A 15,167-nucleotide genomic window follows, 5' to 3' on the forward strand; every position below is an offset into this window, starting at 1 on the left:
CTGTAAACTCTCTGAGCACTGCTTTAACTACATTCCACAAATTTTGATGTGTTGTGTTTTCATTATTATTCAGTTCAAAATAGTTTCTAATTTCCCTTTGAGTTTCTTCTTTTATGCATGAGTTATCGAGAAGTGTGCTGTTTAATTTCCATAATTGGGGGATTTCTAGTATCTTACTGGTTTTTATTGCTACAGTCAGAGAAAGTATTCTGTAGAAGTTAATCCTTTGAAACTTATTGAGACTGATTTTATGCATAAGGTCTATCTTGGTGAATGTTCCATGTGCACTTGAAAAGAAAGTACATTTTGCGGTCAGTGGATATAATGTTCTCTAGAGTGTTCATTGGAAGGACTGATGCTAAAGCTGAAACTGCAATACTTTGGCCACCTCATGCGACGAGTTGACTCACTGGAAAAGACTCTGATGCTGGGAAAGGTTGGGGGCGGGAGGAGAAGGGGACGACCGAGAATTAGATGGCTGGATGGCATCACCAACTCTGTGGACATGAGTGTGAGTGAACTCCGGGAGTTGGTGATGGACAGGGAGGCCTAGCGTGCTGTGATTCATGGGGTCGCGGAGAGTCGGACACGACTGAGCGACTGAACTCAACTGAACTGAACTGAACTGAAATGTCAATATGGTCAATACTGCAAGGGATGCAAGGGACAAGATTATTCAGTGAGCATATGTAGACTGAGAAGACATTAAGAATGGAACATTCAAGTCTGGTCTGTAGGTGTAGTTCTGAGAGTCAATAAATATAGCTAAGGATTTTACAGTCAAGAGAAAGGACGATGACTCCTTCCCTCCTGACTCCTCACCGGAAGCAGCCAGGTGCAGATCCTCCAGCAGGAAGAGGAGAAAACCTTTAGAATCCAGGTGCCGCCCAATCCATGGGCTGGCTTGTGATTGGCCCTGGACTTCCCGGCTCAGCAGGAGGCGAAGGTGGGTGGTACTGACAGCGGGGTGAATGGGGCTGTTTATGTAAGGGTGCTGTGGCTCCACCAGCACTTCCACAAAGGTTGTCTTCCCTGTTGCTGCCTCTCCAGCCAGCAGCACTGGGTGTCCCTCTGACAGAAGCAGGTCCACCACGTACAAGAGCCGCTCAGTCTGCAGGACAGGAGCCAGGCTTACTGTGGCAGCTCCTGGTTAGCACAGTAATCTAGCTGAAAGTAAAGGTCTTAGGAGGCTTATATTAAAGCTGTATTTGCAGAACACTTAATGTATTCTTGTGATTTTAAAAACGTTTCAAGGAATGGAAGCAGGCAGCCCTCGGCTACGCGGAGGACATGTGCACCCCAGGATATCTCGTTGAGCCCCAACCCCAGCTTCGGCCCCACTGTCCTCACACCTGGGGAGAAGGGTAGAAGGTGCCCTGAGTTCCCTTGATGCGGCTGCCCAGGTATTGGCCAGTGAACGGGGCCAGTGTCCCATCTTCGGGGCATACATGTAGATCAAACACCGAGTCTGAGGGTGGCAGCTCAGAGTAGTTGGAGAGGCAACTAATCGAATCCCTCAGGAAGGTGTCATAGAGGGGCCAGAGCCTGCTCAAACGAACATATAGCTGAGAGTGTCCTATGGCTACAACAGTTCCATTACAGTCAGTTCATACACTCACACACCCCACCCTTCTCCAACAATGGCGCCAGGGTTTGGACACCCACGGGCCGTTCCATTTCCACCCTCTCCATCTCCCCCTCCACCCCTGTAGATACCTGGAGGGAAGGTGGGCTCCAAAGCCCCAGATCACAGCAAAAAGAAAGCTGCTGATGGCCAGCAGGTGCTCCCTGCGCTTACGAGGCACGGCATCACTGTCAGGCTGGTTCTGGGGCAGAGAGCTGGTTTTTGAGGCCGTGATGCTTCGAGCCACTGCACTAGAGCTGAGGTCCTCTGTGAAGGTCGCCACGGCCAGGAAAGGAGCCCCAGTAGGAAAACAGAGGAGGGGGCGGGGAAAGAGAGTAGAGTTGGCTATTACTTCTCACTTTCAGCCCCAAGACCCGAGTCCACCTAAGAACCTGGGCCACAAGCTCCAGCTTATATCCCCACGATCCTGAAGGCTACACAGCTCTCAAATCAGTCCTCGCCTTCACCTGGGGTATGTGCCTTCTCCTCCTCATCTATGCGCAGGTGTGGGTTGAGCAGACAACGCAAGATGCGGGCCAGGCTGGTGACTTCGGCCACACCTGGGCAAACAGCACGCTGTCCGTGTACCTGCAGCAGAGAGCTAACCCCCTGGCAGGTGAGGAACTGCAGCGTTGCGGGCACCAGCCCTTCAGCCAGGTGGCTGAGCTCGGCGACAGTCTGGGGCTGCAGGCGGTACTCACGGGGCAAGGCCGCCATCAGGACGCTCAGTATGCCCTGCCAAGTCTGTTCCCCGCCACACCACACCAGGGCACAACGGCCCACCACTGTGGGGGCCATGCCTGTGGTATCTCCCACTTCCATCAAAAGAAAAGTACCTGGGGGTCGTGCTATTTGCTGACCATTGGGGAGGCTAAGCTGTGGGGGTTCACCTAGGAGGCAAGTGATAGAGTCCAGCCAGGAAGAACTGGAAGCTCCATCACATATTATCCAGTGATGAATCCCCACTGATTCCTGTACCTGCCCCCTTGGGCCCACGGTCCTACACCGACTGGCTTCACGCAGCAGCCTGGGGAAGACACCATTGTGCCAGCAGGGGCCCTCCAGCCATCCCAGGAACTCCTGAGGGCTGAGGACGCCTGGATACAGGTGAGTAATTTCCACAGGCTGGCAGCTCTGGGTTGTGGGGTCCTCCATGGCCGCCAGCCGATTCTGGATCTTAAATAAGCTGTGCCAACACGTGGTCTTGCCACTGCCTGCCGGGCCCAGGAGCAAAATGCCCGAGGCCTGGCCCAGGGCCTGGCTCAGTTGATCCAGGGACCCCAAAATGTCAGGGCTGGGATGCAGGCCTCCCTGCCGTAACTCCTCCACCAGCAGTGACTTCCTCAGCCTGGGGGTCACAGGCTCTGCCAGCACCTGGGAGGCGGTGGGAAAGAGCCCACAGAGTAGCTTCTGGCGGTCCTGCAGGTGGGCCCCCTCCAGGAGGCTGAACAGTGGGGAGTGCAGCAAGGTGCGCAGCAGGGTGGCCTCCTCCACGGTGGCGAGGCCGCGGGGCTGCTCGGACTCGGGGTCCTCCTTGGTCACGTTCAGAGCCTGTATCGTGTCTTCTAGCACTTTCCTGAGGAGGGGTAGGCGGCAGGGCAGGGGCCCAGACACCAGCTCACGCTCTAGGGAGAAGAACTTGGATAGGCGGGTCGCGGTGCGGGAGGCATCCCGGATCCCTGCGCCCAGCAGGGTCAGCTCTGCCACTTGCTGCAGGTCGGGCAGGGTCAGCGCCACGGGCCGCAGCAGTTGGCGCAGGTTGGCAGGCATGGCAGGGCTCAAGGCCCGCAGCGTCAGGAGACAGCCGTAGCCAAGGCGCACATCCACCTGATGCCTCTCGAAGAATCTGCTGCCGAGGACCCAGGGGTGGGTGGGGTCAACGGTGCTGGTACTTCGGGAAGCTTCCTGGTACAGCGGGGCATAGAGGTGGTGCAGTTTGGCCAAGCGCTGGCCCAGGGCAGAGAGCAAGCCGAGGGGCAAGCGCTGAGCTGCTTCTAACAGCAGCCAGGCACCTCCCTGCAGGGCACCGCTCAGGTAGTTGCTCAGGCTGCGGGCCTCCATCTGTGGCAAGCAGGGCATCACCACCAGCTGGCGCCCCAGGGCCTGGGCCAGGCTCTTTACTATGGCTGCCTTGCCCACACCACTGGGGCCCAGTAGGGTCCCGCAGGCCACCTCTTCCAAGGCTAGTAACAGCACAAGGGCTGGCCGCTCAGGCAGCAGGCTGGGTAGGGACCCCAGTCTGGGACCCAGGTATTCATAATTGTACAGGAAAGACCGACCCAGCACATCTATCCAGCATGCAGCTGGAGACAGAAAAGTCTCAGTAGACACAACCGTCTTGAGACCCTCAAGGGGGCTTTGGGGGGCGGTGTGAGGGGAACCCAGGTGGTACTTGAGTTGGCGGACCCAGTGGAAGTCTGTCAGCGCGCTGACCTGGTGCTCCTGCAGCAGCTGGGCTGTGTCCCGGTGGGTCACTGCCATGACCAGCAGGGCACTGAGCAGGCTGGTCTGGCGGACAGAGGGCAGGGGCTGCTCACCCTGAAAGGCCCTCTGGGCCCGAAGAAAATGCACCAGTACCTCTAGCTTATGTACATGCATGGCGACCATGGCCAGGGTCCTCCCTTCAAGCAGAGCCTCCTCCATGCTGGCCCGCCATACCACCTCCTCCGCCACCAGCACACACTGCCACGGGAAGGCCTGGACTAAGTCCAGCCAGTGCTGGACACACATCTTCATGGGCAACTGGCTTTCCTGGGGCAACGGGTTTTCCTGCTTGAAGGCCTTGTATAGGGACGGGCCCAGAGCAAGACGGGCAGCCACGCAGTCCTGCAGCTTGTGCACCAGTGCCAAACGCAGACTCTCCTCCAGGGAAGCCAGCCACTTGGGGAGATCGGGATGCAGAGGAAGGGACCCCTGCAGCTTCACCTCCTCCCCACCCACCCCGAACACTGCGAGCGCCTCCACCTGAGTCTGTATGCTTGGGCTTGCCTCCGGGTCATCCGTGCCTTTGGCAGTTTCGCTGGACTCGAAGCTCACGGCACGCACATGAGGAAAGCAGCGTCGTGCCCACAGCTGGGCCTCGCAGGACTCCAGAGGGGCAGCCAGCAGGGCCACGAGCTCACTGTCGCTGAGGAAGAAGAGGCGGGGGAAGTGGGCGCGCACGGCATAGAGCACGCTCTCCAGTTCCACGATGATGCCCTCCAGGTCCATGGACCCCTCCTGCAGCAGCTGTTGCAGCTGTTGGCCTTGGAAAAGAGGGTTCCGCTTGGCACTGGGCACTATGAGCGACAGAACCAGGGGGTCAGCTACAGAGATCTGCATCAGGGTCCGATACTGCTCATCCATGGCCTCGAAACGGGTACTCTGTGGTGAGAGAGAGGGCAAGGGTGAGGGCAGCGCCCCCACTCCGACCCAGAGCCCTGCTGTTCAGCAGCACTGGTCCACCCTCCACAGCCACTTCCCTACCAGCTCAGGACTGGGAAACTGGATCTTCATCTCATGCAGAACTTTATTTAGGAAGATCCACTTCTGCTGGAAAGTAACCCACACCTGCAGCAGGGCACCTGTGAGGGCAGTCAGGGGAACAATGGAGGGAGACAAGGATTCTAGCTTCTGCAAGAGGGACCAGCCTCCTCCTGCCCTCTTGGGATGCCCTACCCCCCAAAAAAACTGCTTAGTAGGACCCCGGCACCTTGCATGAAGGAGAGAAAACCTGCAACGTGAATAAAGACTTGGTCATTAGCCCAAGAAGTGGCTCTGAAGGCGGTGCTGTCTTCCCCCACCCGGCATCTCTCTCCCCAGCCTTCTGAGTCATCTCCCGTTAGGTCCCACCTATCAGCCCAGCTAGATGCCTGCACTCACTCAGGCCATGCATGATGGTCACCCACTCCAGAGCAATTCTGTTTAAGTCTCCTGACTTCTGGATGGCCAGGATCTTGAACAACACCTGAAGGCTTTCATGGATAGAGTCCTGCAGGCTGCTGTAATCTAAGGAAGAGTGTACTTGAGTTGAGCTGAGCTGAGCTAGCAGTCAGATGGGGCAAGGGTGCAGGCGACTGATACCCAAAACACGCTGAAACTAATAGATTTCAAACTATTCTCTGAAAGATACAAACATTTTTTCCTCCACTAGTTGAACAATATGCTCACCAACAGTCAGAGTGTGTTTGCAAAACTGTTTATGTGAGTTCTGTTTATTATGTGAGTTATATTTTAATTATAGAATTTAATCTAGTATTATGTTAATCACTGAAATACAGGTGGGGAAAGAGTTGCTGGTTCTATAAAAACTATGGAAGCCTTCAGAAGTAAAGGTAAACTATTAAAAAATAAAGGCACGATATTAAATTAGGTATGCATGCTATTGCTTCAGTCTTGTCTGGCTCTTTGTTACCCTATAGACTGTAGCCCGCCAGGCTCCTCTGTCCAAGGGATTCTCCAGGCAAAAATACTGGAGTGGGTTGCCATGCCCTCCTCTAGAAGATCTTCCCAACTCAAGGATTGAACCCCCATCTCTTTACGTCTCCTACACTGCAGGCGGACTTTTTTTTTTTACCACTAGCACCACCTGGGAAGCCCAAATTAGGTATAGACAAGTCAATTTTTAAAAACTATGAAATTATAATAAAACTCTAGAAAAATTCTGGACTCAGAAAGCTTCATAAGTGTCTTCGTGTCACTTCTCAACTTTCAGAAGTGGAAAGTGGAAATAGCAGATAATGTATTAATACTACAAAGGCAGTGAGAAACCTCTATCAGTTGACCGCGAATCAAAGAAAAGCTCTTGTCTTTAGGTTAAAAGGTTAGTAAATAAATGTACATTATATGATTTAAGCTAAAATAAAAATTGTAAGCCATGTATGCATATTTTATGATCGACTGCCCTATTTAACGAACTTTTTTAATCCGCTGGCTGGGTGTTAATTAGACTGGATAAGAGGATTTCTCCATCACTGGCAGTTCCCTAATTATACCATTTTGGGTGCCTGGACATACACTGCTCCCTCTGTCCGGCAAACCCTTCCGCCCTTGCATGTTTAGTAAACTCGTACTCCTTCAGAAGTCAGCATGAGGCCTCTTCCTAAGGGAACGAAAGATTTCTGTCTCCTGCTCCTTTCCAGTCGCTCCTCTTTCTGATGGCTCAGTGGTAAAGAATCTGCCCGCCAAGCAGGAGACCTGGATTCAATCCCTGGGTTGGGAAGATCGCCTGGAGAAGGGACCAGCTACCCACTCCAGAATTCTGGCCTGGAGAATTCCATGGACTGTACACTCTGTGGGGTCGCAAAGAGTCAGACACGACTGAGCAGCTTTCACTTCCACCTTTTCACTGCTCCATCACACAACCATCTCTGTTCTCTTGTCCCTGTCTGGGAGTTCACAAGAAACAGCACTTTGGTCTGATAATCTCAAGAGTCTCCTGAATTTGGCTCAGAAGAGGCAGGTGAGTTTGATGAACGAAGGACAAAGGAATGAATGAGCTGGTGTAGCCTAGAGGACACAGCATTGAACACTGGGGAGATGTGATCATAAAGGGGAGACCTTTGCTGAAGAGGCCAGACATTGGGCAGGAGAGAGGGAGTGAGGGGCTCCCAAGAAGATTAAGACTGAGTGGGAGCTGCATGGAAGACACTGTCTCAGAACAGAGGGATGGTTCAGGCTGTTCAGGGGGACAGGGGCTCTGGCTAGAGAAGCCAGATCCTGCAGAGCTTGGCGGATGAATGAATATGCCCCTCACCCTGTCCTGCTGTCACTGGGCCCCTAAGGGCTGGGCCTCACCTGAGAGGATGAAGGTGCCGCTGTCCTTGCCCACCACCTGCCACTGAGGACTGCGGGGCGCGTGCCTCTTGGGGCGCTCAGAGACTGGGGACTCGTAGGGCACGTGCAGGATGAAGTTGAGCAGCCGCAGCTGGCGTGCTTCCCAGGCCCGCCGCAGCCGCAGGAGGGCCTCATGGGCATGATTCCTTATGTTTTCAGTCCTCCAGATCTGGAAGAGCCGGGACTTAGGAACCAGGACTGGGGGGATGGCTCAGGGGATAGCCCTAGAGCTTGGACTCGAGGGCCGGAGCTCAGGAAAGTGCAGGTCTCAGAGAGGGAGAGCGGGGTCATTGACTTCAAAGGCAAGCCGCCAGCATCACACTGTGACCTAGGGCTGCTGCCCTGAAACCCACTCTTTTGCAAAGGTCTGGCCGAGCAGACAATACTTCAATCAACTCATGCTCTTTGGGGACAGGGTAAGTATTGGGGGACATCTGCCATCCTGTGTGCCCACCACTTTGGGGCTGCCACCTACTTCCTTCCCCTGTAGAGGAGGGACATACTCTCAGTCACGGAGAGTCTGGAACCACCCATCAGATCCCCATACTCCCCAGGCAGGCTAGCAATCTCAACCCCGTCCCCACAGACCAATATCTGCTGTCCCCCTTGTCTCAAGAAGCTGCTGGGTATTAACTGGCTCTATTAGAGCTTAGCAAATAGGCCTTGGGCTTGAACTACCCCTCCTCGGTGGGGTTGTGGGGGAGGGCCCACCTGATTGATTCGATCTGTAAATTCCAGTAGCGGACAAGAGAGCAGCTGGCCCACTGTTACGAGCTCTATGCTGTAGAAACTGCTTAGCCCTAAGGCTGGAGGTGGAGGGACAGCAAGTCAGAGCAATACTCGGTCTTTGGCAGAGCCCAGCTGAGCCCAGCCGAGCCCAGCCCAGACAGCACATCTCAAAGCATGACATAGAGGCAGGGACCCAGAACCCAAGGTCCAGAGCACAATTCTGAGTACAGAACTAAGACTCCAGCCTAAGTCCAGCCCTGGGCAGCAGAAAGGATCCACGTGGTAGCGTGGGAGATTAAACATGCTTGTCTCTGTGAGGGGAAGGAGGCTATGGTCCATGGCGAAAGGTCGGGGCAGCCCAAGGAGGAAAGGTGCTTCCCCCAAAAAGCCACAGAGAAGTGAATTGTCCCATTGTTCTAACTTTATGTCCTTCCCTCCCCCAGCCCTCTGACTCTATCCAAACCCACCTCGCAGGAGTGCTTGGCCGTTGAGGTTCTGCACCTGGAGGCTGCCCAGCTTGGTCAGCAGGGGAAGGAGGCTGCGAAACTCCTCCAGCATGTGCATGCAGCGCTGCAGCACCGGGCTGTGCAGCCCCAGGGTCGCACTCACCCGGGCCGCCTCTGTCAGCCAGCCGTCCGTCTTCTCCTGGGCCAGCGCCAGATTGAACTGTAGGGGGAGAGGCACGCAGGCAGCTGGAGACCCTCCCACCCGCACCCCCGGAAATGCTTCACATCCGGGCAGGGGCTCCAAGGAGGGCGTCAGCACCTTGGCAAAAGCCATGCACTTCCATTCACTGATGTTTTCAGAGATGACTCGGTACAGATGCCAGATGCGCTGCTGCTGCACGATGGGGCGGGTCCCACAGACTGGCAAGGGCACAGGACTCTCGTCCCCTGTGGGACAGGCCCGGGGGTCAGGCATGATCAGTCAAGATCCATAATGACGGAAGGGAGGGTCCTGAAAGTGCAGGGGACGAGGTGTGGGGGTGGCGGGGGGATGGTGTCCAAAACTGTTCAGTACAATAAACCAAGGGAGAGTTAGTCCAAGGAAAGAAACTCTAGGAAAACGTGATAGGGATGAAAGGGAAGGCGTCCTCTTCTACTGATTAGAGTCCGTCTCACTTATGCCACTTCAGCCACACCACCCTTCACTACTGCTCAGATACATCAGACCTGCTCCCTCTTGCGGAGGGCCTTCAACTGGCAGCTCATTTTTTCTGGAACACTCTCCTCTAGAGAACTATATGGCTCACTCCCTTACCACATTCAAGTCCTTGATCGAACGTCAGTTTCTGAATGAGACCTAGGCAGTGCCCCCCCATTAAGAACTGCTATCCACCCTCCCTGACATTCTTGACTCTTCTTAATCCCAAGGACAGAGGAGCCAATTTTTTGACTTCAGAATCCAATATTTAGCCAAGCTGTGATATAAGGACATTATACAGTCATTCTCAGTCATAAGTAGCTTAGAAATTCTAAAACCTTCAACTCCCTTCTCAGAAAAAAAAAACAATTACTCAAAGAGTTACTGCAGCCATACAAGGAAGAAGTGAAAAAACTAAAAAGATGTGGTATTTTTAAAACTGGAAGTGGGTAAACAAAACCATTCAACCTTAGATGTCAAAATAGTTGTTAACATGGTTATAGAACAAAGCAAATGTCAAAGGTAGCAAGTAAAAGAAAAGACACAGAAAAGAAAATTTTAAAAGTAGCATTAATGGTCTAGATCTAAGATCCTAGATTGTTATATTAATAAAAAAAACTGGGAGTTTGGTGAAGAGACAGGGCTGGAAAAAGGAAATAAAATCAATGCTGTGTGCTTTTCTGGGTGAAACCACACAAGGCCAGAGTCCCCTACTCTACTTTTTCACAAACATCCCAACCACTAGCAGGAAAGGCCAAGGTCTGTGGTCTACATCAGCTAGAGCATGAGATGAGGGTCCCCCAGTACTTGACCAAAGGATGGTCCCAGAGTGTCTCCTCCCTGGGATTGGGGACCTCACAGTCAGAGATGGTAACAGCTGGCAGTTGGCTAAGAGTCAACTCAGAAGCAATGTGCCCTTGCAAGGGATACAAGTGAGCGACAAAAGTGACTGCGCCTGAGAAAAGAACCTGAAGCCCACAAAGTCATTCCCACCCAGAAGGGAACCAGCCTAGCCGCACACTGCACAGAAGGGCCAAGACCAAGAGTTCTGTCCAGGTTTCCTCCTCAGCGCCAGGGAAGCCCTCAGCAGCCATCTCTCTCCACCACACTGGCTGGAGGCAGTGGCCATGGAGCATGCACACCCGTTTTTATCTGGGACCTGCTGCCTGCTGTAGGCCTGAGTTGAACAGGGCTACACAAAGGCTAAGGGCTACGATGAGAACACATTTACATTTCTCTGCACAGGCTTTTAGCCCTCCTACCCCATCACATTCTGATGGAACACTCACCTATTTGCCTTCTCCTCCAGACCATGAGCTCCCATCTAAGCACAACGCTTATCCCCACCCTAAGCACAACACTTGACATACTCAATGGATTTAGATTTTGTCCTGCAATCTTTGCATATGAAAGAGACTAAAATGAAGGTATGTGATTCCCAAGACTTGCTTAGGATCACCCAGGACACAACCCAGGATCACACCACCCAGGATCACGCCACCCAAGGGTGGTGGTGGCGGAGGGAGCGGGACCCTGGGTACCAGTGAAGGTGGTGTAGGCGTGGTGCAGGTCACAGAGGCTGCTGACTGTGTTCTGGTACTGACGCTCCAGGGAGATGAGCTGGCGCTCGGTGCTCCTCTGCTCCTGTGCAGGGTCCATGAATGGACCAGACAGGGCCTTCTCAATCAGGCCCTCCAGCTCCGCCAGGGCCGCGGCCATCAGCTGCTGCAGCTTGGGCACGATGGCATGCCGCTTGCTGAGCAGGAACTCCGAGGCCTGGCTTTTCTCATACTGGAAGGACTCCCACGTGTCCATAAGCTGAGGGGCAGGCAGAGGGCAGTCAAGCAGAGGTGGTGGTGGTGGGGAGGAGCAGCGGGAGGGGCAGAGGAGATGCCTTCTCACCGAGATGTCCAGCGCCTCATCCTCAGCACTGAAGAGGCCAAAGTGGTTGCGGATGAGCTCATAGAGTGACCGCGTGTATTCCATTTGCTCCTCCAGCTCAGCGTACCGCTCGTTGGCCTCATTCACCTGCAGGGATGACAGCATGAGACCAGCACCCACACAGCCCTGTGCACCTCTCTGCACCCATCCTGAGGGGCACTCCCTCCTGCTAGAGGCTCCAGGTCCCAGCAGTTGCCTTTTAACCCACTGAGATCAGGGCAGTCCGGGATCAGATCCCCATCTGACCGTGGTCTCCCTGAACCCAGCACAGCTCCTCCCCCTCCCTGCCCTGAGGACAGGGCAATGGATCTCTACTTAAGCACACAGAGAGCAGAACTCTGTCTCTGAAAGCAGGACTGTCTCTCTGTCATGACATCAGGGCCTCCCCATTTCATGAGGATACAGAGGGCCATGCGAACAGGGTGAAACCTGGTGAGGGCAGGTCACACAGGAGAATGCAGTTTAAGGACATTGAGCCCCATTGGGAGCTCAGCAGAGACCCGAAGGGAATGTGCTTAGGACGTGAGTGGGATGGCCCTGGATAAGCTGGGAAGGAAGGATGGGGAGCGCCCACCTTCTGGGAGCACCATGCAATGGAGTGGATGTCTGAGTTGATGGTTTGGAAGGCCTTCAAGAAATCTGTGAGCTCTGTTATTAGCTGCTGACTGCGGCTGTGGCATTCATTCTGTACCTGTTCAAGAATGTCCTTCCTGATGTTTACCAGCTTGGATTCTGAAAACAGGAGAGAGTGAGGCGTGAGGGGCTGCAGTGTCAAGGGAGCATCCAGGGGAGGCTGGAGTGAGAGCAGGTTGAAGGGGAAGTCAGAGCATGAATTGGTTCCCTCAGTCCCTGAACACACACTGGACCCCTGCCTGGTGTCATTAGCTGCAGTTCGCTGGGGCCTGTGCTGGGCACCAGTAGACCAGGGTGATGAGTGAGACAGAAAGGTTCTCACTCAGACAAGCTCACAATATGGCAGTAAACACAAACTTATAAATGGACAATCATGTATCAGTGCAACAAATGCTCTTCAGCCAGCCCTCAACCTGGCTCAGTGAAGAGGAGGAAGCCTGAGGAGACTGGGGAAGCGTCCTCAGGGAAGGGGGCACTGGAGCTGACTGTACTAAGTGGTTAAGGCTCCCAAGGGCACACCCAGTGGATGAAAGCATGCGCAAAGGCAAGGGAACGCCATGTCCATGATAAGCAGAATGCCCACTGCAGATAATCAGTTTCTGTCTGAGGAGTCTTACTGCATCTGCTCTAGCAGAAGAAGGACCAAGAAGAGTGTGCACTTTGCCTTTTGCTTTTTAAGGATTAAAGGAAAGAAGCTTTCAGGTGGATTTGCAGCCAGAAGATAATCTTGGAAGCTGGCTTTGGCAATAAGAACAACTCCACTGTCACCAAGGACAGGAATAATACCAATATGATGGCTCATATGGTAGAGCAGGGATTCCATCTTGTTATATTTTATGCTTTGAAGGGTTAAAAGCAAATTGATTCATCTTTCATGAGCATCTCTGCAACTGGAAAGTGGGATAGTGAGTTCCAGGGGCATATAATTGAGACATACAAGGAAAGGATCCGATGGAGCTTTGAAGAAAGTAACCAGTAGCAATTGGCACCAAGAGCTGAAACTGAGAAAACCAAGACGAGGGAACCTCCAAGGGGTACTCAGGGTTGAACAGAACACAAAGATGTGAACTCATCCTTTTCCAAACCGTCCCTCTGGCCTCTGACAGTAACTGCTGCTGCTGCTGCTGCTAAGTCACTTCAGTCGTGTCCGACTCTGTGTGACCCCACAGACGGAAGCCCACCAGGCTCCCCCCATCCCTGGGATTCTCCAGGCAAGAACACTGGAGTGGGTTGCCATTTCCTTCTCCACTGACAGTAACTAGACCACGGCAATGGTGCTGCTTTCTGATCAGCAGCACCAGGTTGGTGAAGACCAAGAGCTCAACAGTGACACCATGTGGTAAGAAGGAGCAGTGACTGATAAAATACCAGGGTTCCTCGGGGTTGCAAGTTGGAGATGGATGGGAAAACACCTTTGAGAAATACTTAGGAGGCAGAAGAATGGAAAGGATTTGATGACAGGTTGGATGTGGTGGAGTTAGGGAGATGGGTGAGAAAAGTACGAACTCAAGTTTCTGTTGAGGCCAACTCATTATCATTCTCTATTAAAGGGAGCCCAGATAGAAGAGGAGCAAAGTCTCAGGATAAATACATAAAACTAGAAGGATGAAAGAAGGATGAAAGTGAACAGAAGGGAACAAGGTGAAATGAAAAAAAAAAATTAAGCATTTGCTGCATGCCATAGTCAATGAACTGTGGTGTTGGAGAAGACTCTTGAGAGTCCCTTGGACTGCAAGGAGATCCAACCAGTCCATTCTAAAGGAGATCAATCCTGGGTGTTCATTGGAAGGACTATTGAAACTGCAATACTTTGGCCACCTCATACAACGAGTTGACTCACTGGAAAAGACCCTGATGCTGGGAAGGTTGGGGGCGGGAGGAGAAGGGGACGACAGAGAATGAGATGGCTGGATGGCATCACCGACTCTGTGGACATGCGTTTGAGTATACTCCGGGAGTTGGTGATGGACAGGGAGGCCTGGCGTGCTGTGATTCATGGGGTCGTGGAGAGTCGGACACGACTGAGCGACTGAACTGAAATGAAATGAACTGATAGTCAGTGCTAGGAATCATGCAAATAGTGTCTCATTTAATCCTCCTTCCCATAACCCAGTGAGTGGCTACATTATTATGTCCATGTTACAAATAAAGAAACTGAAGCTCAGTGATATGAAGTCACGCAAACCAGTAAAATCAGAGCCGCAGTTCTGAACCCAGCGCTTTTCTCTCTCCATCTGTTCCTCTTAAAGAGGTCAGTTGACCTTGGATTAAGGACAAAGAAGTCAACAAATTAGAAAGAATACCAACTTCTTGAGCAAGAGTGGAGCAAAGCCCACTGCAACCAGGGTCAGAAAGAAAGCAGGCCAGTCACAGGCCCTCCTGCTTCTGCCTGGCCAGCCTAAACCCTCTGTACATTTAGGAGGGAGGGTGGGGATAGGAGTGGGGAGTTCTGTCACCCAGGAGATACCTAAGGAGGCCTGTGCTTTCATCTGTGGAGGGGCAAAGGCAGGGAGAGCTAGGCAAGCAAGCACTTTGAGGCCCAGCTCCAAGGCCTCCCACCTTCATAAACCAAGCAGGCCTAGAGGGCATGGGTCTGGAAGTACCTAGTCTCTGCAGGAAGCAGATACTGCCATCTGGGGTTGTTAGGTCACAAAATAGAACAACCTCTCAATTTCCTAGAGGAACCATTTTCCCAATCTACTGTGCTCTGTGTCTCTCGACAGCCATCTCCTGGGTGGAGGCACTTAGCCAGCAAACAGCAGTGTGAGACACGCTTCCCATAGGAAGGGAAGATGAGGAAAGAGGAATGAGACTACGTCTTAAACCAGACTTCTCAGAGATCCAGCGAGACCAACAACTGGGCCTTGGCCTCGGGTGGGAAGGTAGACACCTGAAGTGGGAAACTGAGATGGGCTGAGGGGGGAATAGACAGCACAGTGGGCCTGAGCTCCGCTTTCCATGTAATCACTTTGGGGAGATGACCCTCTTGCAGGCGCCCTTATACTCGTGTGACATGAGACAGTCACAGCAGAGCAGAAACCAGGGTGTGATGTGATGTGGCAGAAAGAGGATCAAATACAACGTTCCCAAGACCCCACAGCTCCCAGACGGCAGTGGACACAGGAGACAGCAGAGAGCTGATAGCCAGCAGGCCCAGATGGTGTTCCTGGGTTGAGAGGTGAGGGCCCTTCAGCAGAAGCTATGGGGGTGGCCAGCCTGGGACAAAGACTGGATGAAGGGTTCACTAAAACCCCGAGGACATGCGGGGTCAGCAGGAGCCAAT

The 15,167-nt window shown here is 53.1% G+C and overlaps 1 protein-coding gene across 2 annotated transcripts in view; it reads right to left on the minus strand.

Annotated features, from left to right (window-relative positions):
- Positions 1–15,167, minus strand: part of DNHD1 (dynein heavy chain domain 1) — a 67,300-nt gene that overhangs the window by 24,386 nt on the left and 27,747 nt on the right. For both annotated transcript variants that reach the window (XM_088843117.1, XM_088843118.1), the window contains 13 exons: positions 11,826–11,983; positions 11,213–11,338; positions 10,852–11,128; positions 8,933–9,060; positions 8,635–8,833; positions 8,150–8,244; positions 7,400–7,607; positions 5,486–5,611; positions 5,090–5,187; positions 2,092–4,987; positions 1,717–1,891; positions 1,353–1,545; positions 823–1,111 (listed from right to left, as the gene is read on the minus strand). In XM_088843117.1, the coding sequence (XP_088699243.1) occupies positions 823–1,111; positions 1,353–1,545; positions 1,717–1,891; positions 2,092–4,987; positions 5,090–5,187; positions 5,486–5,611; positions 7,400–7,607; positions 8,150–8,244; positions 8,635–8,833; positions 8,933–9,060; positions 10,852–11,128; positions 11,213–11,338; positions 11,826–11,983 (4,968 nt within the window). The remainder of the gene's footprint in view (positions 1–822; positions 1,112–1,352; positions 1,546–1,716; positions 1,892–2,091; positions 4,988–5,089; positions 5,188–5,485; positions 5,612–7,399; positions 7,608–8,149; positions 8,245–8,634; positions 8,834–8,932; positions 9,061–10,851; positions 11,129–11,212; positions 11,339–11,825; positions 11,984–15,167) is intronic.

This window comes from Moschus berezovskii, chromosome 14 (genome assembly GCF_049115385.1).
Source record: "Moschus berezovskii isolate FMDL1 chromosome 14, NW_MosBer_1.0, whole genome shotgun sequence".
In the NCBI taxonomy this organism is placed as follows: Eukaryota; Metazoa; Chordata; class Mammalia; order Artiodactyla; family Moschidae; genus Moschus; species Moschus berezovskii.